At 40.6% G+C, this 23567-nt stretch overlaps 2 protein-coding genes across 2 annotated transcripts in view; both read left to right on the top strand.

Annotated features, from left to right (window-relative positions):
• Positions 1-23567, top strand: part of ENTREP2 (endosomal transmembrane epsin interactor 2) — a gene marked incomplete at its 5' end in the record, with an annotated part of 641425 nt that overhangs the window by 369462 nt on the left and 248396 nt on the right. The gene's annotated exons all lie outside the window — the stretch shown is intronic.
• NSMCE3 (NSE3 homolog, SMC5-SMC6 complex component) lies at positions 7457-9174 on the top strand. Its single transcript, XM_012554453.2, has one exon. The coding sequence runs from the start codon at positions 7492-7494 to the stop codon at positions 8377-8379; it is 888 nt and encodes a 295-aa protein (XP_012409907.1). The 5' UTR covers positions 7457-7491; the 3' UTR covers positions 8380-9174.

Raw genomic sequence — 23567 nt, 5'->3', positions numbered from 1 at the left:
TGAAACCCTCTGCCCATTTTTAAACTGGGTTGTCTTTTTATTATTGTTGTGTTGTTTATATATTTTGCATATAAGACCCTTATCAGATACATGATTTGGAAATATTTTTCCCAGTCTGTGGCTTGTCTTACTTTCTTGATAGTGACTTTGACACACACAAGTTTTTCATTTTGATAAAAGTCCAACTTACCAATCTTCTTGTTTATCACTTGTGTTTTTGGTGTTGTATCTATGAGATTATTACCTAACCCAAGGTCTCCATGATTTCTCCAATGTTTTCCTCTATGTGCAAACTCTGTATCTTCCTAGGATTCCTACAGCCACCTCTAGTGCTCCTCTGAATACTATTTCAATTTCTCTGAACTTGAACTCTGTGGATCTAAGGATTAGATGGCAGCATTAGGACTGTTTCTCCATCTCTTTGATCTCCTTTGAGTTGACTTCACCATGAGGCAGGTTATTCCCATGCGATGACAACCATGGCTAGGCTTCCATCACCCCAGCTTGGTGGCTCAGAGGAAAAAGAACCTCTATGAACCCCCTGAAAGAATGCTGATTGGACTTCTAAAATAGTCACTGTGGTTACCCTGGATCATATGCACACAGGAAAGGAAGGCAGAGCCTTACCTACATGTCTTAGAGATGGGAAAAGGCAGTTCATAAAGGGAAAGGATACAGAACAGGGGTGAAAAACCCAACCAAATGAAAAAGAATGTTAGTGGCCACTAATTAGACCTTGCGTCTGTTTTTAATTTTAGGACTTAATAGACCTTAATGATTTTCATAAGTAAGAGGCCCTGGGCAACTGTAAGATTTACATATTTTATAAAGAGTCTTGAGAGAATGAAAAGACAAGCCATAGACTAGAAGAAAATATTTACAAACATATATCTGATAAAGGACTTGTATGCAAGATATACAAAAAAACTCTTAAAGCTCAACAATAAGAAAAGGGCACATAAGCACACACGTCTAAACATTTTTTAAATGACAAAAGGTATGAACAGACACCTCACCAAAGATGTACAGATGTCAAATAAGCAAATGAAAAGATGCTCAACATCAAATGTCATTAGGTAAGTGAAAATTAAAGCAACAGTGAGATACCACTGCACACCTCTTAGAATAGTTAATATCCAAAACACTTACAACATCAAGGATATGGAGCAACAGACACTCTCACTTACTGCTGGTGGGAATGCAAAATGTCCACCAGCAATGTCCACCACTTTGGGAAACAGTCTGGCAGTTTCTTACAAAAGTAAATAGTCTTGCCATACAATACAACAATTGCACTCCTAGGTATTTACCCAAATGAACTGAAAACTTATGTCCACACAAAAGCCTGCTTAACGAATAATTTTTATAAGGATCAGCACAAAGCTGGTTCCTATGAGGCAGACATTAAAGATGTCCCAAGTGTCCAACTTTTCCAAGCTGCTGTACCACTCCATCATCTCTGACATCAACTACTCCCTGTACCCTCAGTACTCTCCCTCCTGTCTTTGGGTTCCCTGATTTGCTGCAATGTCTTATAGAACTCACAAACAGTATCAAGGAAATGGCTCACTCGGTTGTGGAGGCTGGTAGTCCCAAATTTGTGGGTCAGGTGTAGGCTTCTCCCAACCCATGTGGCTGCAGGGGCTGATGAACCCAAATTGGCCGTTCAGACCACAGGCTGCTGGTTGACAAGGCTGTGGAAGCTGGTGAATCAGGTCACACAATAAGCCGCCAGCCCAAGGGGCTGTCAAAGCTGGCAAATCCCAGAATCAGCACGTCAGACAGCAGGCCTCTGGCTCAAGTCCCAAGAGCCAGAGGTCAACTGATCACAAACTGGACACAGGATCCAGATGTAGAGAAAGAGAGCCTTGCCATGATGCAGGCCACACCACAGAGAAGGGTGTAACTTTAGTAAGGGTGGGACCTGAGTCACACTCTCCTGCAAGGCTTCCACCGAAGACACACCCTACACTAATCCTGCCTCATCAACATGCAGAGGCTGAATCCACAACACATAAAATGGAGGACAACCATACAACACTGGGAATCATGTCCTAGCCAAGTTGACACAAAACCCCAGCCATCACAGGTTCCATACACCTTATGTGCATAGTTCCACTGCATCACTGTGAGTCCCTAAGACCATGGCTAGAAGGGCCAAATTAAGTAATTCATGGCACTGCACCTGCATATGGATGTTTATAGCAGCTGTATTCACAACTGTCAAAAATTGGAAGCAACCAAGATGTCCTTCAATAGGTGAATGGATAAACAAATTGTGGCACATCCATACCAATGGAGTATTATTCGGCAATAAAAAGAAATGAGCTATTGTCATGGATTGAATTGTGTCCCCCAAAAATATGTTTATCAATTTGGCTAGGCCATGATTCTCAGTATTGTGTGATTGTCCACCTTTTTGTCATCTGATGTGATTTTCCTATATGTTGTAAATCCTGCCTCTATGATGTTAATGAGGTGGGATAGGCAGCAGTTAGGTTAATGAGGCAGGACTCAATCTACAAGATTGGATTGGGTCTTGAGCCAATCTCTTTTGAGATATAAAGAGAGAAGCAAGCAGAGAGACAGAGGGACCTCATACCAAGAAAGCAGTGCTGGGAGCAGAGCGTGTCCTTTAGAACTGGGGTTCCTGCGCAGAGAAGCTCCTGGTCCAGGGGAAGACTGATGACAAGGACCCTCCTCCAGAGCTAACAGAGAAAGACTTCCTCTGGAGCTGATGCCCTGAATTCGGACTTCTAGCCTACTAGACGGTGAGAGAATAAATCTCTCTTTGTTAAAGTCATCCACTTGTGGTATTTCTGTTATAGCAGCACTAGATGACTAAGACAACTATCAAGGCTACAAGAAGACATGAAGGAAACTTAAATGCATATTGCTAAGTGAAAGAAGCCAATCTGAAAGAGCTACATACAGTATGATTCCAAGTATATGACATTCTGGAAAAGGCAAAACTAAGGAGACAGTTAAAAGATCAGTGGTTGCCAGGAGTTGGGGATGAGGGGTAGAGGAGTGATGAATTGGAGTACAGGGCATTTTTAGGGCAGTGAAACTATTTTGCATGATACTGTAATGGTAGACACATGACATTATGCATTTGTCAAAACCTATAGGACTGTACAACACAAAGAATGAATCCTGATATTAACTATGGTCTTAAGTTAATAATAATGTATTGGTTCATCAGTTCTAAAAAATGTACCACAGGAATGCAAGATGTTAATAATAGGAGGAACTGTGCAGGGGGGAAGGGCGTATAAGGGAACTCTGTGTTCTTTCCATAAACTTAAAAAATATATTAAAAAAAAAACCACTGTGCTAGATGCTCTCCTCAAAACCACCTTGTGTGCTAAATAAGTCCCATCATATTGATGGTGTCAGTATTAAAAAATAACAACACATTTAAAATACCACCCCCCCGCCCCGACACACACACAAAAAGAGAGTTTAAGAAGAGGCTTCTGGCCAAACGGCTGCAAAGCTTGGAAATGCCCTGTCTCATCAGAATCCACGTCTTTCAAGAGGGACAAATTGTTATTAGGTAGTCTATACCTAATCAGGAAGGATCTTTGTTAGGACCCAGTGGACACAAACAAGAGACTTTACTGCCAACCATTAAAATCTGATTCTTTTTTTCTTTTGGGTCTGGAGGCCCTAGGTAGCACTAACGGTTAAGCGCTCAACTATAAGCCAAAAATTTGACAGTTCAAACCCACCAGAGATGCCTCGAAGACAGGCCTGGGTGATCTACTTAGGAAAGGTCACAGCCTTGAAAACCTTATAGAGCAGCTCTACTGTGCACTCACAGGGTTGCCATGAGTTGGAATTGACTAGATGGCTTCTAACAACAATAACAGTATGAAGGCCAGTTGCATAGAGTGAATATTTTTTAACACTTGTCTTTATATTTCACTGCCTAAACAGGAAGCCACAAATACTGTTATCAAATCACGCTGAATTTACTGGAAATCTGAATGTGCACAGCTGCTACGCCATGGAGTCACTGTGCAGTTAAGCTTCATTAAGAATATATTTTTCCTTCATCTCCCAAGCAAGAAAATCAAGATCGAATTTTATTTTAATAGCACCTTGATATATACATCTGTGTTCTTCTAGACCTTTTGGATTGTGGGTGTGTTTCACTGCAGTAGACTCTTTCTATGTACAGCATTGTGTAGTCATCAGATGTTTTCCTTAACATAAACCCCCAGAAGGGAGCGAATCACCATAGATGACTCTGCCAGGGCCTGTGCAAGGTGCTTAAAAAACCCATTTCACTTAATGACCTGAATCCAGCATTATTACTCTCATTTGGTTGACATGGAAACTGAAACTTGGGGTGTTGTAGCCTTCCAATGTCATACAGGCTTCTCACCTAGGTCCATCTGATTTCCAAACCTTAACTTTTTCAGTGACATCCTGCCTATGTTCTCTACATCAGCATGTGGTTAAGATCAGTCTCTGGAGGCAGACAGCCTAAGTTCTGATCCCAAATCTACCACTTACTTGCTGTGGGACCTCAAGACAGTTGAGTCTTGTGTGTCTCAGTTTCTTCATCTGTTGAGAAGAGGAAGATAACAAACGCACAGGCCTCAGCGGGTGGTGGGGATTAAAGGGATACATGTAAACCACTTGGAATAGGGTTTGACCTTAGTGTACCTTTGTATAATCATTAGCTATTGTTGCGTGTATTTGTTAGCGTTTGCATCACCATCTCCACCACCAGTCTCTCCCCGAATATCCATGGTTTTCAGTATTTATCTGAGGTGAGGTGTGGCTGTCCTCTCCATGCAGTGCCTGAAATTGTATTTTCTCACCTGCATTTTTCTGACATGCAGTCCTGGTGGTGAAGTGGTTAAGCGCTCGGCTGCTAACTGAAAGATCAGTGGTTAGTAGCCACCAGCCGCTCTGCAGGAGAAAGGTGTGGCGTCTGCTTCCATAAAGATTAAACCAAAAAACCAAACCAAACCTGTTGCCATCGAGTCGATTCCAACTCACAGCGACCCTATAGGACAGAGGAGAACTGCCCCACAGAGTTTCCATAAAGATTACAGCCTTGGAAACCCTATGGGGCAGTTCTACTCTGTCCTATAGGGTCCCTGTGAGTTGGAATTGCCAACGGTTTTGGTATTTTTCTGGAAAAAGTGTAGAGAGGTGTTTTAAGACTTAAAAGTAGTATCTTTTCTCAACCATTCTGAGTAATGACTACATGCTGTCTAAGATGTGGCTGAAGGGCACTGCTAATGTTCCCACAGTCACGGGGGAGGTTGAGAGGTGGGGCTGCTTGGGAATTTAAATGAACACCTTACCAAGAACACACAACGAAAAACTAGCCCAGTTGTTGACAACAGCTTTCATCTTTTTATTTTCCATTTCTTCTTTATCTTTTGGTTGCTTAAATTTTTTTACTCAGGATACGGCTGATCCTTGTGGGGAGATATTCTGTAGAATTCTAGATTGCAGGAGACTTCTTTGAACTTGAGTCTGAATTTTAATTTGCAAAAAAAACTTTGAAGCAGATGCATTTTTTTCATTGTAAAAAAATAACAATAAAAAATGAATGCCTTGATGATATATCTGTTTTTCTTACTAGGCCGCTGTCATTAAGATTGATTTTTGAGGATATGTTGTTGGATCTTGTGTGGAACAGAAAGTTATTACTCATAGCTTACCAGATTTTTAGCATATTTGCATCGCAACATGGAATATCATTTTACATTTAGTATTGCAGTTCCAATGCCTTTATCAGATTGCATTTTCATACTGAATTACAAAAATTTTATACTACTAACATTTAATGAAATTTTAATAAGGTGGTGTTTTGATGTTATTACTCAAATAATGTGTTCTGAACTGCTTTCCATTGACTATATTTGCATTAAAGAGAAACTCAGTTTGATTTGGTTCTTTACAGAGTTTACCCACTTTCTAGAGTAGCTTCAAAAAGGCAAAGAAGGAAATTCAGTTTCTTCTTTGCAAGTCAGTAAATAGAGAAGGAACACATTGCTAAGGTCTATATACGTAACGGGAGCAGACTGCTGATGGATTGAGTTAATGCAATGACTCATTTTTGGCTATTGGAGTTGTGTAATTAAAAAATATACATACACGTCGCAAACATCATAGATTATGAGGGATGATGCCCCTGGGTTCTCTTTTCTTTCTCATTGAGCCCTAAGGCTGGTATATTATTATGAAATTTAAGAGATTCACATTATTGCATTTCTTGATCAGTGATGCCCAAATTAAATGGTAATCTCTTGACAGAGTACGTTTCTCTGTACTATCTTCTTACCCATTTCTGCTAAAATTGTGGTTGTGGTCCCAAGGCAGTTTACATGAACATGTGTTTTTCAAAAGATAAACTCAGTTGACCAAGCAAAAACATTTCATGAAACAGGCTTTGTGTGGTGGTTTTGTCATAGTTGTCTAGCTGATGCAGTTTAATGTAGAGAATATTGAAAGAGTGAAAAGAAAGAAAAATTCCTGCTTTCGAGGAAAGCCTACTTTTACCAAACATTTGTTCTTAATCGACTCTTAGGGACGTTAAAGAAAGAAACTGGTGGTAATAATTCAACCAAACCCGTTGTCGTGGAGTCGATTCCAACTCATAGCAACCCTATAGGACAGAGCAGAACTGCCCCATAGGGTTTCCAGGGAGCGGCTGGTGGATTCAAACCGCTGGCATTAAGGGGATAAACTTGAGTCAGCGGAGGGAGTGGCGAGGTCAGAGCCTCACTGAGCAAATTAGCCCTCAGGGTCTTTCACTCTTTTTACGCCCGCATGTAAAAATAAATGTTTTTCCTTTACCTTTCACAGAGCCCTGGTGGAGCAGTGGTTAAGAGCTCGGCTGCTAACCAGTTCGAATCCACCAGCCACTTCTTTGAAACCCTATGGGGCAGTTCTACTCTATTCTGTAAGGTCGCTATGAGTCAGAATCGACTGGACCGAAACGGGTTTGGTTACCTTTCGTGGTCTTACCTTCGTCTTCACCTTGATTTTCGCCTGTATTTACCTTTGAGTTCCTTCCATTCACAACTATTCCCGACTTTAAAGTTCTTAATACTTCCTGTAGAGCCTATAGAACTTGCCTGAATCTGTGTGGTCCCGAATTGAGCAGCACAGTTATTTAGGATTTTTGGTCCTGTTCTCTATTTGTATTGTTTGGTGAGGACAACCAACTTAATTATAAAGGCACTGCTTCCGCCGCGGACGGCCCTAAGCTGCGCAGAAACCGCCGCCGCTACCCTGCAGACGCGCGGAGCGCAGCGCGCAGACTCCGCCGACACAGCGCGCAGACTCCGCCGACGCGGCGCTCCGCCCCCTCTGGCCCCGCCCCGGCCCGCCGCGAGGCGCTGTGCGCCGACCCACAATCCTTACCGCGCGCGTCGCGGTCCCGCCACCGCCGGTTACTGGAGCGCTGCTCCCGCCACGGGCGTTTGAACTGGCGTCTGGCTTCCGCCGCCAGATAGCATGTTGCAGAAGCCGAGGGTCCGGGGCCGCCCTGGCCCCCCGACAGAGAGGGAGCGGGAGTGCGGCCGCGGCGGAGAGAGCCGGACCCCGCGGGGCGGCGCCACCGACGAGGTCCCGAGCACCTCCCGCGCGGCGGGCGGCTCACAGGAGGCCCCGGGCACCCGGTCACCGGGCGCCCGCTCCTCCCAGGCCGCCCCCGCCGTGGGGCCCAGGTCCCAGAAGCAGCTGGAGCTGAAGGTGGCCGAGCTGGTGCAGTTCTTGCTGATTAAGGACCAAAAGAAGATTCCGATCAAGCGGAATGACATCCTGAAACACGTCATCGGGGACTACAAGGACATCTTCCCTGACCTCCTCAAACTCGCCGCCCAGCGCCTCGAGTACGTGTTCGGGTACAAGCTGGTGGAACTCGAACCCAAGAGCAACACCTACATCCTGATCAACACCCTGGAGCCGGTGGAGGAGGATGCTGAGGTGAGAGGGGATCAGGGCACGCCCACCACCGGCCTCCTGATGATCGTTTTAGGACTCATCTTTATGAAGGGCAACACCGTCAAGGAGACGGAAGTCTGGGACTTTTTGCGACGGTTAGGGGTGTACCCTACAAAGAAGCATTTAATTTTTGGGGACCCAAAGAAGCTCATTACCGAAGACTTTGTTCGCCAGCGTTACCTGGAGTACCGACGCATACCCCACACTGATCCTGTAGACTATGAATTACAGTGGGGCCCACGAACCAACCTGGAAACTAGCAAGATGAAAGTTCTTAAGTTTGTGGCCAAAGTCCATAACCAAGACCCCAAGGATTGGCCAGCGCAGTACTGTGAGGCTTTGGCAGATGAGGCGGCCAGGGCCAGACCTCAGCCTAGTGTCCCAGCCCCCTCCTCGTGAAATCCGAGGTAGATTCAGAGGGACTCCTGGGAGAGGGATCTGGGACTAAAGAGATGGGGAAGGGGGAGCATATTTCTGTAACACTTAAATATGTGTAACTGTAGGATATGCTTGCAAAGATTTGTACTTTTTTATTCTGCTAAATTATTTGGTTCCAAATCTACATTTATAAAGGATTGCTTTGCTTTGCTTTGTTTTAGGTCTGTATTTTTTTGGCATAAAAAATGTTACTAGCTTTGTAAAACTAATTGGAAAACTTTGTGCCATGATCTGAAACAGACGTGTAAGAAAGAACACATTAGTAAATTGCTTTGGTGCTAAGAAAAAAACACAGTAGGTATCATCTGGCCTCTTTACCCCAGTTTGTACGGGAAAATAAAAGTCATTATAAATTAAAATGTAATTGCCTGTATCCTTGTTACCTTAACAACCATTTTGTTTTTATATTTTTTTATGTATTTAAGCATTTTGCATGGTTCCGAGCAAGGTACATATAGTATTTTCTCTGAAAAAACTTTTTCTTTGTATATAATATGCATAGTCATTAACTAGCTGTGTTGCTGCCCATTAAGTTCCACTTAGATATTATCTTTTTTCTTTTATTTGGCTATTACAGTTATTGTAATAAACTATTTTTGAAGCAGTTAAGCAATGTTTGTTTTTTTAATCATGTGTTATGAGAAATTAATTTTGGCTGGAAACCAGCATCTTAAAGAAACAAATGAAAGACAGTTTGTGCTACATATAGTAACATAAGTAGAATATTATAGATGTTTCACTTTAGTATGTGTAAATGTGCATAATACATTTCTCACTGTGGGTCACAAAAAACTGTGTAAAACCATAGTATAGTTAACCATCCCTAATTGGGAATCAGCCTGCCTAGGTTCAAATCCTGGCCCCACCTCTAACTAGCTATAGAAACTTAAATGGGTTACTTAACCTGGATACAGATGTTTCCTCACCTGTAAAATGAGCCTGATGATGCATATATCATGTGTACTAGTGTGATAATTAGATGTAACACAGTGCCTGCCCTGGAGGATTTTAGCTGTTACTTTGTTCCTTGTTTTTAAATTTGCGTTTTATTTTTGGTCTGTAGCACTGGTGGCACAGTGGTTAAGAGCTCAGCTGCTAACCAAAAGATTGGCAGTTCAAATGCACCAGCCGATCCTTGGAAACCCTAAGGGGCAGTTCTCTGTCCTGTAGGGTTGCTATGAGTCAGAATCCACTTGACGGCAAAGGGTTTTGGAGCTGTTTTTATTTGTTTTTAATTATCTTGGTCTAAACTATTCCTAGAAGTGAAATTACTGATTTAAAAGTTATGACTCTATTCTTCTAGTCTGACTCCATTTTATGGTTTTATGGAAAACCAAACAGGTGGCATAAGATAGGGTCAGTGAGGAGTCCAGCCCATGTAGCAGTGAGAAGGAACATTAGACGTAAGATCTCCCCAGGGCTTTGAAGTAACATTGTAGTATAGTGAAAAGGTTATGGGTCTTGAGGTTGTCTGACAAACGGAGTCTGAATTCTGGCTCATTTGAACTTACCAGCATGGTGGTTTGGGTAGGTTTTAAGCTCTCAGAATCTCAGATTCTTTATCTGGAAAATAAAGCAAAACCTGTGAGAACCAGAACTGGATGGGTGACTTCCTTGTTTTTCCAGGTCTCACAAGTTTTCCGCCTTTGACAGGGTGCAGCTTACCACTTTTCTCTTGCTCTTTATTAGTGGAAAATATTTGAGTTTTCCTTCTATGACAGGTTTCCACCTATCTTAGTTATCTAGTGCTGCTATAACAGAAATACCGGAAGTGGATGGCTTTGATGAAGGGAAACTTATTCTCTCATGGTCTAGTAGGCTACAAGTCCAAGTTCAGGGTGTCAGCTCCAGGGGAAGGCTTTCTCTGTCGGCTCTGGAGGAAGGTCCTTGTCATTAATCTTCTCTTGGTCTGGGAGCATCTCAGCGCAGGAACCTCAGGTCCAAAGGACACGCTCTGCTCCCAGCTCTGGTTTCTTAGTGATATGAGATCCCCATGTCTCTCTGCTCAATTCTGTCTTTTATATCTCAAAAGAGATTGGCTTAAGACACTGTCTAATCTTGTAGATCTCATCAGTATAACTGCCACTAATCCATCTCATTACACATAGTGATAGAATTTATAACACATAGGGAGATCACATGAGATAATAAAATGGTAGACAATCATACAGTACTGGGAATCATGACCTAGGCAAGTTGACATTTTTTGGGGACACAATTCAATTTATGACACTACCTTACATGGGTTCCAGCTTTCGCGGGTTTTATTGTATTTCATGGGGTGATTGTATGAGTTAAATGAAATAGTATATTTGAAGTGCCTAATAGTGCGAGCTCAATAAATGTTCACCACCCTTCTCTAAGAGCTGATTGACAGCAGTCACCATGTGTCTTGATCATTATTAACAATGTCTTAGACATTATAGATTCACAGAATTTTAGAGCTGGAAAGGATTTTAGAAATTACCTAGCCCAGCCATCTCTTTACACATGTGAAAACTGAAACCTGAGGAGACGCATGGAATTAGGAGTAGAGCTAGGTCAAGAACTCAAATTTGAATCCCTGTTCAGTGCAATCTATTTAGGCTCTTTTTGCAACAAGGAACAGAGTTTTACTAAGTCACCTCAAGCATTAAAACCAAAACCAAACCTGTTACCATCGAGTCAGTTCCAACTCAGCAACCCTATAGGACAGAGTAGAACTGCCCCATAGGTTTTCCAAGGAGTGACTGGTGGATTTGAACTGCCAACCTTTGAGTTAGTACCCAAACTCTTAACCACTGCACCACCAGGGCTCTGAAAAAGGACCTAGGAAAATCCTAACAGCCTGGCCTTGAGATAAAGAAGAACCTTGAACACTGGGAATGGACCAGGCCGACCCAGGTAGGACAGCTGGGCCTCCTCCTTCTTATGGCTCTTCACTTCGTGCAGTCTCCTGACGGGAACTCCGGCTCTAGTCAGAGGAAGAGTTCATAGTCTGCTCTCATTGTGATCCTCCAAAGTGTCTAGCAAAATGCGTTTATATACAGAGAGGCAATAAAAATTTTATTCAGTGGGTGAATAAATATAATTGTTTTGGGAGAAGGTGCTGCAAATTAACCATAAACTCATAACCGGTTGCTGTCGACTCGATTCTGACTCACAGTGACTCAGAGTAGAACTGCCCCATAGGGTTTCCAAGGCTGTAAATCTTTAAGGAAGCAGACTGCCACATCTTTCTCTCTCGGAGCTGCTGGTGAGTTTGAACCGCCAACCTCTCAGTTAGCAGCCAAGGGCTTAACCACTGCTCCACCAGGGCTCCAAATTAACCATGAATTAGGTAAATACTTTTGCTAAAAAAAGTGGACTTGATGAACACTGGACTAAATGCTATGCAGAAGAGTTTGTGCGGGGTATGTGGTGGCTGTGGAGGAATGTGGTAGGTAGTGTGCTTTATTTCATTTCATTCTCTTGAATTGGGATTTATGTGTATGTCATCGCTGGAGTGCCGTTGGTCCTTGAAGACGTTTCTTCTTGGTGCACAGTTTATTTCAGTGTGTAAATTGCCTTCTGGCTGAGCACCCTGCCTGCTGGTCCTTTCCTCACTGACTGCCTTCTCCAGGTGTGCGCTAGTACTCACATTTCGCCTGTATGGTGACATCATCATTACCCAGCATCCACTGTCTGTTATATCCAGGGCAACTCTCTTCTCCTACACTATTCTCATAGAAATGTTCACAATTTACCATCAAATGAATTACCACTTATTTCAGATTTTAAAATATAAAACATCACAGGCCAAATCAGGCCCTATGTCTTTTCCTTCTTACCCTTCTCAGAGGTAAAAGTTTGTGGATGTCATGCCATTGTATAATGTTATGCTTTTACTACAGAGGTATGTATCCATGAACATAGTATGACTTTGTGCGTTTTACAACTAATGTAAGTGCTGTTATACTGTACGTATCCTTTTGTAACTTGCTTTTGTCATTCAACGTTATGTTTTTGAGATTTAGCCATGTGGATAGATGTAATTCTGATTCATTCATTTTAATTGTTCTTTAATGGAAAAAACAAACAAAAAAAACCCCAACAGTTTATCTTTTCCCTAATGGCTAAACAGGTTCTTTTCCATTTTTTGCTATTTGCAGGCAGCGTTACCTCCTTTGTTACATGCGTGAGAGTTTCTCCAGCCAGAAAATACTGAACACTCATGGGCCTTTGCCAGACTGCGCTCCAGCTGATATTAAGTTATACTCCCACCAACGTTGTTGTTAGGGGCTGTTGAGTCACTTCCCACTCATAGTGACTACAGGACAGAGTAGAACTAAGCCATAGGGTTTCCAAGGAGTTGCTGGTGGATTTGAACTGCCAACCTTTTTGGTCAGCAGCCGAGCTCTTAACCACTGTGCCACCAGGGCTCCATCGGCACTGTAGGGAGTCCTTTTTATGCCTACCTCCACCCCTTATCTTGTGAATACTTGTTTTTTTCAGTATCTTATTTTCAATCATTCTGATGGGTATGTAGTGATAATTTATTGTGGTATTAATTTGTATTTCTTACTGGTTAATCTTTCTTCCTATCTTTCATTCACTCTTGTTTGTTCTTTCTCTGCTTTCCTGACTGTTAGCCTTTTATATATTTTTATCCATTTGTAAGACTTCTTTATATGTTCTACATATTAATCCACTGACTGTTTATATCTAGTGCAAATACATTCTCTCACGTTTTCATTTTTTTATCATACAGATAATTTGATTTTAATGTGTCAAAGTCATCAGTGTTTTACTTTTAATAATTATTCTTTTTGTGTAGGATTTAAAAAATTCCCCCAATACTGATATTATAAATATATTTTCCAATATTCTAAGTGTTCAAAATTTTGATTTTTACATTTACATAGATTCTTAAACTATGTTTTTGTATATGGTTTTAGATATAAATATAATTTTTATATTTTTCCCATACAGATAGCCAGTTTACCTAGCACTAATTTTTTATAGTATATCCTTTCCACATTGTTATATGCCAGTGTCCCATATATAAATGAATTTATGGCAGGGCTTTATATGACACTGAATTGGTTTACTGCTATCATGTGCCAGTAGCAAGCTATTTTAATCTATAAAATCATAATATAAGTTTTATTTCTTCTTTTCCAGTTCTTATACCTTTTATTTTTATACTGTCTTTTTGCATCAGCTGGAACTGCCAGTATAGTCACATGCCACATAATGTCCGTTGGGGCAGCATCCAACCGCATATTCATCTGTGGTCCCATAAGGTTTTAACAGAGTTCAGAAATCCTGATCAGAGAACAGGATGTAACAGATGTAATTGGACATGGCGAACATAACAGCTTCCTGCACGCAATACGTGTATCTCATGTCTTTTGTATGCAAAGCAGTTGCTCTGCCAGGTGTATAGTGGTGCAGTATATATATATATATAACTTGTAATACATATGTCTCAATAGTCATAATAATTGCGTACGTTCCTGGCTTGTGTATGTACTGTACTTCCTATCATTATTTTAATGTGAACTTTCCCCGTTTACAGATAAAGAGTTTACCATGTAACAGTGTATGCTTCAACTCGTAGGCAGTAGCATCTAATCTCATGTAGCGTATGTCTCTTGAGTGTTGTAGCGTTATCTTTCTGTTTAATTTTCTTTCGAAAATATTACTGTCAAGTGTATTATGGCTCCCAAATGCAGCAAAATCAGTGCTAGTGATAGCAGCAGCAAGAGGCAAAGGAGAAGTATTGATTTGGAAGTGAAACAAAAGGTTATTAAACAACACAAAGGTGGAAAATCAGTGAATGCTATTGCTTGCAATTTAGGCATGTTTGCACAATGTCCAAATCACGTAACATCCTATTTCACAGAACATATTGTGGACATTAAGCAATACATGACTATATGTTATTGAAAGGAAGTGATGACAATAGGCATCAAGGATGTCCTGATTTTAAAGAGAGTAACTGTAAAGTTTTGTCATCAGATGTGATATTTGGTGTTAATTTTCCCCCCATAAGTACCTTTGAATTGCGTTATTTAATTTTCCTTATTATTCTAGCTTACTAAGAGATATTTAGAAATATCATGAATGACTTAATTTTTTTTTGTGTTCTTTATTGATCTTCTAATGTGACTAAATGGTATTTCTTTCTTTACTCTGTAAATTTGGGGTATTTTTGGGTGTAGTTTTGTGTAATAACACTGATATATTTTTCTGATGTCTAACCATTCTTACATTTCTTGGGACAAACTCTTCTTGTTGATGATGCATTAAAAAATAGTTTATATATAGTTATATAAAGGGGAGAGGAAGAGAGAGAACATTAAATTTTGTATCTTTGGTTTGCAGTGGTTAAAGTGCTCGACTGCTAGCTGAAAGGTCAGCAATTCCAAACTACCAGTGACTCCAAGGGAGAAAGATGTGGCCGTCTGCTTCCATAAAGCTTTACAGCCTTGGAAACCCTATGGGGTTGCTATGAGTCGGAATCGACTTGACAAACAGTGGGTTATTTTTTTATTTTTTGGTCATAGGTTATAAGATAGTTTTCCTATATTGTACCATACTTACTGGTTTTTGAGGTTATTCTAATTTATGTATGCATTTAGAAACAATCTCAGACTCACAGAAAAGTTGCAAGTACAGCGCAAGAAAGTTTTTTTTTCCCTGAGCAATTTGAGTGTAAGTTGCCAGCATGATGCCCCTATCACCCCTTAAATACTTCAGTGAGTGTGTCTACAAACAGGGATGTTGTGCTATATAACTACAATACAGCCATCAAATGAGCCATTAAGATTCATGCATCATTACCATCTAATTTTCATATCCCATTCAAATTTCACCAATAGTCCCAATAATGTCCTTTAGAGCAAAACAATCCAGTTAAGAGTCACACATTGCATTTAGTTATCCTTATTTAATCTTCTTCAATCTGCAAACAGTTCCTCTGTCTTTCCTTGACTTCCAAGATCTTGATACTTGAAGACTGATGTTATTGTTAGTTGCCATTGAGTGGACTTCAGTTCATGGCGACTTTATGTACAACAGAACAAAACGCTGTCTGGTCCTGCGTCATCCTCACGATTGCTGGCATGTTCAAGTCCATCATTGTGGCCACCGTACCAGTCCGTCTCACCGAGGCTCTCCCGTGCTCTTGTTGGCCCTCCTCTACACCACACATGATGTCCTTCTCCAACGATGGATCTTCCTTTGATCCTGCCAAAGCAATTGAGTCAAACAGTGTTCTGTTGTGAACTTAAAGGTTTTCATTAATTTTCGGAAGTAGATCCAGGCCTTTCTACCTATTCTGTGGAATAAAGCTTCCTGGTGTGGAAGCTCCACTGAAACCTATCCACCATGGGTGACCCTGCTGGTATTTGACATTCAGGTGGCATAGCTTCCAGCACCACAGCAACATGTAAGCCACCACAGGACAGCAGACGGACAGATGGTTGGTGATCTTGAAGATTCCACCATCTCCAGTAGCCATCAAGTTGATTTTGACTCATGGCCATCCTGCATGTGTCAGAGTAGAACTACGCTCCACAGAGTTTTCAATGGCTGATTTTTTGGAAGTAGATAGCAAGACTTTTCTTCTGAGGCACCTCTGGGTGGGCTTGAACCTCCAACCTTTCAGTTAGCAGCCGAACACATTAACTTTGCACCACCCAGGGACTCTGTTTTGAAGATTGCAGACCTGTTATTTTCTCTGATGTTTCTTTATGACCAGACTCAGGTTGTGCATCTTTGACAGGAATCCTACAGAAGTGACACTGGATTTTTTTATTGGATCATGTCAGGTGGCACATGATTTCAGTTTGTCCTGCTACTTTGTGACTTGGGTCACTTTGATTAAGGTGATTTTCTGCCATGCCTCGCCACTGTAAAGTTTTCCGTTTTCCCTTTGTAATAAGCAAGTAACTTGTGGGAAGATACTTTGAGAGTTTTAAAATACTATGTTCCTCATCAAATTTTCTATTTATTCATTCATCTGTTTTTTATCTGTGTAGACCTATGAATTCTTATTTTATTGGATGGATTATAATCTGTTACTATCAGTATTTATTTTGATGCTCAAATGTCCCTGATTTAGCCAGTGGGCACCCTTTAAAGCTGTATTTTGTGTCTTTAACATGCTCATCATTCTTTGAACTCTTCCTTACTTTTTGGCAGAAGAAGATGATCCAGTCTGCCGTAGTTATCTAGTGCTGCTGTAACAGAAATACCTCAAGTGGATGACTTCAACGAAGAGAAATTTATTTTCTCACAGTCTAGTAGGCTAGAAGTCCAAATTCAGGGTGTCATCAGCTCCAGGGGAAGGCTTTTTCTCTCTGTTAGTCCTGGAGGAAAGTCCTTCTCATCAATCTTCCCCTGCACTAGGAACTTCTCCTTGCCGGAACCCCAGGTCCAAAGGACGCTCTCTGCTCCCGGTCCTTCTTTCTTGGTGGTACGAGGACCTCCCCCTCCACCTCCCTTTCTTTTCCTTTTATCTCTTGTAAGATAAAAGGTGGTGCAGGCCACACCCGAGGGAAACTCCATTTACTGTCAGGGATGTGACTTTAGTAAGAGTGTTACAATCCCACCCTAATCCTCTTTAACATAAAATTACAGTCACAAAATGGAGGACATCGACACAATACTGGAATCATGGCCTAACCAAGTTGACACATAGTTTTGGAGGACACAATTCAATCCATGATACAGTCCTGTCTTGAACTTTCCCTGCCCCAGACCTAAAATTCACCATTTCTTCAAGGAGCTTTGGTTCCTTTTGGCAGAGAGTAGTTTTAGAAATAAAGATCTGGTTGCTAGGTCTGCTCATGCCTACCTGAGTGTCATTGCTTCTAGCCATCTAGATGGGCAGAATTAAGGAATATCTGTATCTATCTGACTGTCTGTCTATCTACCTACCTACCTGTCTACTTATCTGCCTACCTGCCTATCTGTCATGCATCTATCATCTATCCATCCATCTATCCATCATCATAACCATAACGTTACATTGATACCACAAATTCCAGTCCAGTATCACAGGGTTTGTTTCCAGTTTTCTCTCTTTCTACACTTGTAACTCTCTCCTGCAACAGTGAGAAACACAACTCTTATTATCCTTTTAATATTTACATATTTGATCAATCCCCCTGTAAGTAACCTAACTTCTGTGCTGACTGCCACACCCTCTCCCATGCAGATGCCCTCCTCTCCCCACTGGGGATCTGACATCCCACACTGACCCACCATCTGCACATACACCCTCTTTAGCATGACTGGGCTCTCCTAACACCCTATTCGGGAGCTTTGCCCTTTTTGCCCCCTCCCCACCACAAACATATTTTGCTGTATTCCACTTGATGGCTTTTGCACTGAATTGTTCTGGTAGAGGAAGACATCATTCTAGTCTCATAAATGACTTGGGGACCTCTTCTTTTGCTCTTTTCTGGAACAGTTTATATAAGGGTTAAAAGTTTTCAAAGATTTGGAGGAAATCCACCTGTGAAAGGATCTATACCTGGTGTTTTTTTGTGGGTAGATATTCAACTACCAATTTTATTTCATTAATCGTATGTTCGGTTTTATCTTTTTAAATTAGTTTTGGACATTTGTATTTTCTAGAAAATGTTTTCATTTTATCTATTTTCTGATTTATTAGCCTAAAGTTGTTCTTTATGTTCTAGTTCTTTTGATGTAAAAAAAAATTCTATTGCATCCTTACTTTTATCCACTTTAGCCTTGTCAGTAATATTTTTCCTTCACTCTATTTTATCCTAGAGACAATCTGGCCAGACATTTTGTCTGTTTTATGAGTATTTCTAAGGTAACTTTTGCTCTAGTGTTCCCCTTTTGGGATCTCATTACTTTCCAGTTTCTTTTTTTCTGCTTTCCTTGGGTTTATTCTGTGATTCATTTTTTGTTTCTTGAGTAAAATATTTAGTTTATTGATTTTCAATTTCTAATCTGTTTAAGGCAATAAATCTCTCTATTTACAATTCTACTTACATGCTACAACTTCTACTGTGTAGTATTTTTATTATATTCAGTTCTATATGGTTTCTAATTTCTGTTATGATTTGTCTTTGATCCATAATTATAAAGCAGTTTCTAGACTGTTGTTTGGTTTTAAGGAGACTTCAGAGGCTGAATGCACTTCTATACACACAACCTAAATATTGAATACCATTAATGTGATTCTGTTTTTGACCTGTGTATGGATGAAGCCAACTGGTCGAATGATAGTATTCTCATTGTACAGATGAGGAAATATGGACACAGAGAATTAAAAGACTACCACGATAGGACTGCACTAGCCAACACAGAGGCAGGAATCCAGTTCTTCCCAACACAGCAGGTTCCCTTCCTCTGACGTATGTACCAGAATTTTTTTTTTATTGTGCCTTAGGTGAAAATATACAGCTCAAGTTAATTTCTCATTCAAAAAATGTATACACATATTGTTTTGTGACATTGGTTGCAATCCCCACAATGTGACAGCACACTCCTCTTTTCCACACCAGGTTCCCTGGGTCCATTCAGCCAGTTTCTATCACTTCCTGCCTTCTCATCCTGCTTTTGGACAGGAGCTGCCCATTTAGTCTTGTATATCTGATTGAACTAAGAAGCACATTACTCACATGTATTATTTTTTGCTTTATAGTCCTGTCTAATCTTTGTCTGAAGAGTGGACTTTGGGAATGGTTTCAGTTCTGGGTTAACAGAGTCTGGGGGCCATAGTTTCAGGGGTTCCTCCAGTCTCTGTCAGACCATTAAGTCTGGTCTTTTTACATGAATTTGAATTCTGTTCTACATTTTTCTCCTGCTCTGTCCAGGACTCTGTTGTGTTCCCTGTCAGGGCAGTCATTGGTGGTAGCCGGGCACCATCTAGTCCTTCTGGTCTTAGGCTGGTGGAGACTCTGGATCATTTGGTCCTTTAGCCCTTTGGGCTAGTATTTTCCTTGTGTCTTTGGTTTTCTTCATTCTCCTTTACTCCAAGTGGGATAGGACCAATAAATGTATCTTAAATGGCTGCCTGCAAGTTTTTAACACCCCAGACACTACTCACCAAAGTGAGATGTAGAATATTTTCTTTATGAACTATGTTATGCCAGTTAACCTAGATGTCCCCCGATAAAGGAGTAATTTTTGAAAAATTTCCAAATGTTTGGATTTTGAGGCATTCTTTTCTGTTGTTCATCTTTGATTTTTAAGAATTATTTTAAGTGAGATAAAATGGTCCATATAAAATCAATTTTAAGATATTTCTTAAGATGTTTTCTGTGGCTGAATATATGGTCAACTTTTCATACATACCAGGTATCCTTAAAAAATACGTGTATTCTATGAGTGTTTCCTGTGTGTTCCCAGGATATTCATTAACTCAAGCTTTTAACTGTGTTATTCAAATATTATGTATTCTTACTGTTTTTTCCTGTCTGATAAATCAATTTTTGAACAATGTTAAAAATCTCCCATCAGATTTTTTGAATTTTCTCATGTTATTTTTTACTTTATATATTTCAAGGCTATATTTGTAAAGACTAAACAGGTTAAAGACTATCATATCTACCTGGTGAGTTGTTTCATTCAAATAATGATCGTCTTTATACCTAATGATGCTTTTTTGCATTAAAGGCAATTTAATATTATACTTATGTATCTTCAGAGTCCCTCAGTGTGCAAATGGTTAACATGCTTGGTTGCTAACCTAAAGGTTGGAAGTTTGAGTCTATATAGTTGTGCTCAGAAAATAGGCCTGGCAGTCTGCTTCTAAAAAATCAGCCACTGAAAACCTCGTGGAGCACAGTTCTACTCTAACACGCATGGAGTCGCCATAAGTTGGAGTTGACTCAACAGCAACTGGTGGTAATATATCTTCCATCCTTCCCTCTCTTCCTTCTTCCATCTTTTTTCCTTCCTTCCTTCCTCTCTCTTACTCCTTCCCTCCCCCACTCTCTCCCCCCCCACCCTCCCTCCCTTTTTTCCTTTCTTTCTCTCTCTTTTTCACTCCCTCCCCCCTTCCTTCCTTTCTTCTTTCTTGCCTTCATTTCTTCCTCAGTATCCTGCTGATATATCTTCCCATCTCTTTATTTTTATCATTAACTTTTTATTTTAGAAAATTTTAAACATACATACAAGTAAAAAGATAGTATAACAGGTTTCAGTTCATAGACAGCCTCTTTCATCTGTATCCCCATCTACTCCCTCACCCAGGCCAAATTATATCGAAGCAAATCCTGTATATCATACAATTCATCTGTAAATATTTTGGCATGTGTAGGGTAAAGAATCTAACTTTACCCAAAGAATTTGATCTTTGTCTTTGGTTCCTGAGACGAACTGTAAACCCTTGGAATTTCCTGAGTAATTGAGGTACCTTTGTTATCTACAGAGCCCTGGTGGCACAGTGGTTAAGAGCTCGGCTGCTAACGAAAAGGTCACCAGTTCAAATCCACCAGCCACTCCTTGGAAACCCTATGGGGCAGTTCTACTCTGTCCTATAGGATCACTATGAGCTGGAATTGACTTGATGGCAGTGGGTTTGGGTTTTTTGTTATCTATAGGCCTCCAGACCGCACCTGAGGTTTTATGATAATAAGGTGACTCAGGTGGGGGCTGGCCAGGTTAGAAAGACCACGATATGATATCAGCCAACGTCAAGGAGTGTGGGGAGGGGCTTGATTTAATCAATCATGCCTACATAATCAGGCTCCAGTAAAGGCTGTGGACACAGAAGCTCCATGGGCTCGCTGGTTGATGGAAGGGTGGGAGGGATATTGTGTCCCTCTTTGGGCTGGAAGCTCTGTGTTGGGAATACTTCCAGACCTTGCCAGTATGTCTTTTCATTGATATCCTTTTTGTTGTAATAAAACTGTAGCACTTTCAATGAGTTTTGTGAGTTGTTCTAGCGAATTATCAAACGCAAGAGAGTAGTGGGGGCCAGAAGGTCAGCAGTGAGGGGGGCCCTGGGGACTCCTGAGTTTATGGCTAGGTAGTGGGAAAACCCCACATTTGTAGCCATCATGTCAGAAGTGAGGGTGTTTGGGGTCTTCCAGGCATCTAAAATTTTGAGCAGACTTGGTAGTCTGGAGGACTGTGCTCTTTAGTTTGTGAGATCTGATCTATCTCTGGGTGGCAAGGGTCTGAGGAAAAAGTGTTGCATGTGCAACTGGTATTAGCACAGAAGTCGAATAGAAGGGACAGGATTGATAATAAATTGATTTTGATTGTTCAACACATTTGGTGTCAGAGAAGTGGGATTTGACTCTTCCATATAGCAAGTATCTCCAAAAGGTAAGGACTCTTAACCATCAAAAACATAATGACATAATAATACCTTTATCACAAAAATGATGATTTCTTAATATCATTACATATTTAATCAATGTTCATATTTACTCTGACTGAGTTGCAATTTTTTATGGTTTGCCTGAATCAGAATTCATATAAGTTCTGTCTGTTGCAATTGGTTACTATATCTCTGTCTTTCTTATAATCTATAGGTTTAGCCTTTATGTTCGGTTTGTTGTTTTCTTCACAGTCTTCTGTTGAAGAAACCAGGTTGTTCATCCTGTATAATATTACAGTCTAGATTTTGTACTTTACACTCTCATGGTATCATTCAACTTGTTCCTCTTTCCTTTATATTTCCTATAAATTTGTAGTTAGAACTAGAGGTTTGATTAAATTCAGATTTGATTTTTTTTCCCAAAACAACTTCATAAGCAGTGTTACGTATTTCACCAGGAGATATCTAATGTCTGATTGTCTCTCCTTTTGAGATGTTATCAGCCAGTGATGATCATTGCCTAGATGCACTGATTCATTAGGAGATACAGAATGGGAGTATTCTATCATTTCATCGTTTGTTAGTTGGATTATTTCTGTACAGAGAAACTTCCCTTCATTAAATATTTAGTTACTGTGACATACAGATCATATTTCCCACTGTTCACCAGTTTTCAAAACAACAAGTTGGTTCCTGCTATCCCCCAAACCAAAAACCAAACCCACTGCCATCGAGTTGATTCTGACTCATAGCGACCCTGTAGGACAGAGTAGGACTGCACCATAGAGTTTCCAAGGAGCAGCTAGTGAATTTGAACTGCCAACCTTTTGGTTAACAGCCAAACGCTTAACCACCAGGGTCCCTACTGTCCTCTAGAGTTGATTAATTAAGTTTTTTTAAAATCATTATGTACTCATCCAGAACACTTAACTGCACTCATGCAGAACCTGTACATAGACCGAGAGGCAGTCGTTTGAACAGAACAAGGGAATACTGCATGTTTAAAATCAGGAAAGGTGTGTGTCAGGGTTGTATCCTTTCACCATACCTATTCAATCTGTATACTGAGCAAATAATCTGAGAATCTGGACTATATGAAGAAGAACTCTGCATCAGGATTGGAGGAAGACTCATTAACAACCATCGATAGGCAGATGATGACACAAACTTACTTGCTGAAAGTGAAGAAGACTTGAAGCACTTACTGATGAAGATCAAAGACTACAGCCTTTAGTATGGATTACATTTCAACATAAAGGAAACAAAAATCCTCACAACTAGACCAATAAGCAACATCATGATAAACGGAGGAAAGTTCGAAGTTGTCAAGGATTTCGTTTTACTTGAATCCACAATCAATACCCAAGGAAGCAGCACTAAAGAAATCAAAACTGTGTATTGCATTGGGCAGATCTGCTGCAAAAGACCTCTTTAGAGTGTTGAAAAGCGAAGCTGTCACTTTGAAGACTAAGATGGTCCTATTCCAAGTCATGATATTTTCAATTGTATCATATGTATGTGAAAGCTGGATAATGAATAAGGAAGACTGAAGAAGAATTGATGCCTTTGAATTGTGGTATTGGTGAAGAATATCAAACATACTGTGGACTGCCAGAAGAAGCAACAGTCAGTCTGTCTTGGAAGCAAGGATGGCGAGATTTCGTGTCATGTACTTTGGACATGTTATCAGGAGGGACCAGTCCCTGGAGAAGGACGTCATGTTTGGTAAAATAGAGGGTCAGGGAAAAAGAGAATGACCCTGAAAGAGATGGATTGACACAGTGGCTACAACAGTGTGCTCAAACGTAGCAATGATTGTGAGGATTGTGCAGGACCTGGTAGAGTTTTGTTCTGTTGTACATAGGGTCGCTAT

The sequence above is a fragment of the Trichechus manatus genome, unplaced genomic scaffold (genome assembly GCF_000243295.1).
Source record: "Trichechus manatus latirostris isolate Lorelei unplaced genomic scaffold, TriManLat1.0 scaffold00019, whole genome shotgun sequence".
In the NCBI taxonomy this organism is placed as follows: domain Eukaryota; kingdom Metazoa; phylum Chordata; class Mammalia; order Sirenia; family Trichechidae; genus Trichechus; species Trichechus manatus.
This window is presented reverse-complemented; position numbering and strand designations above follow the sequence as displayed.

Excerpts from the sequence above, each read along its gene's own strand:
- NSMCE3 (XM_012554453.2), top strand. The coding sequence starts at position 7,492 with ATGTTGCAGAAGCCGAGGGTCCGGGGCCGCCCTGGCCCCCCGACAGAG.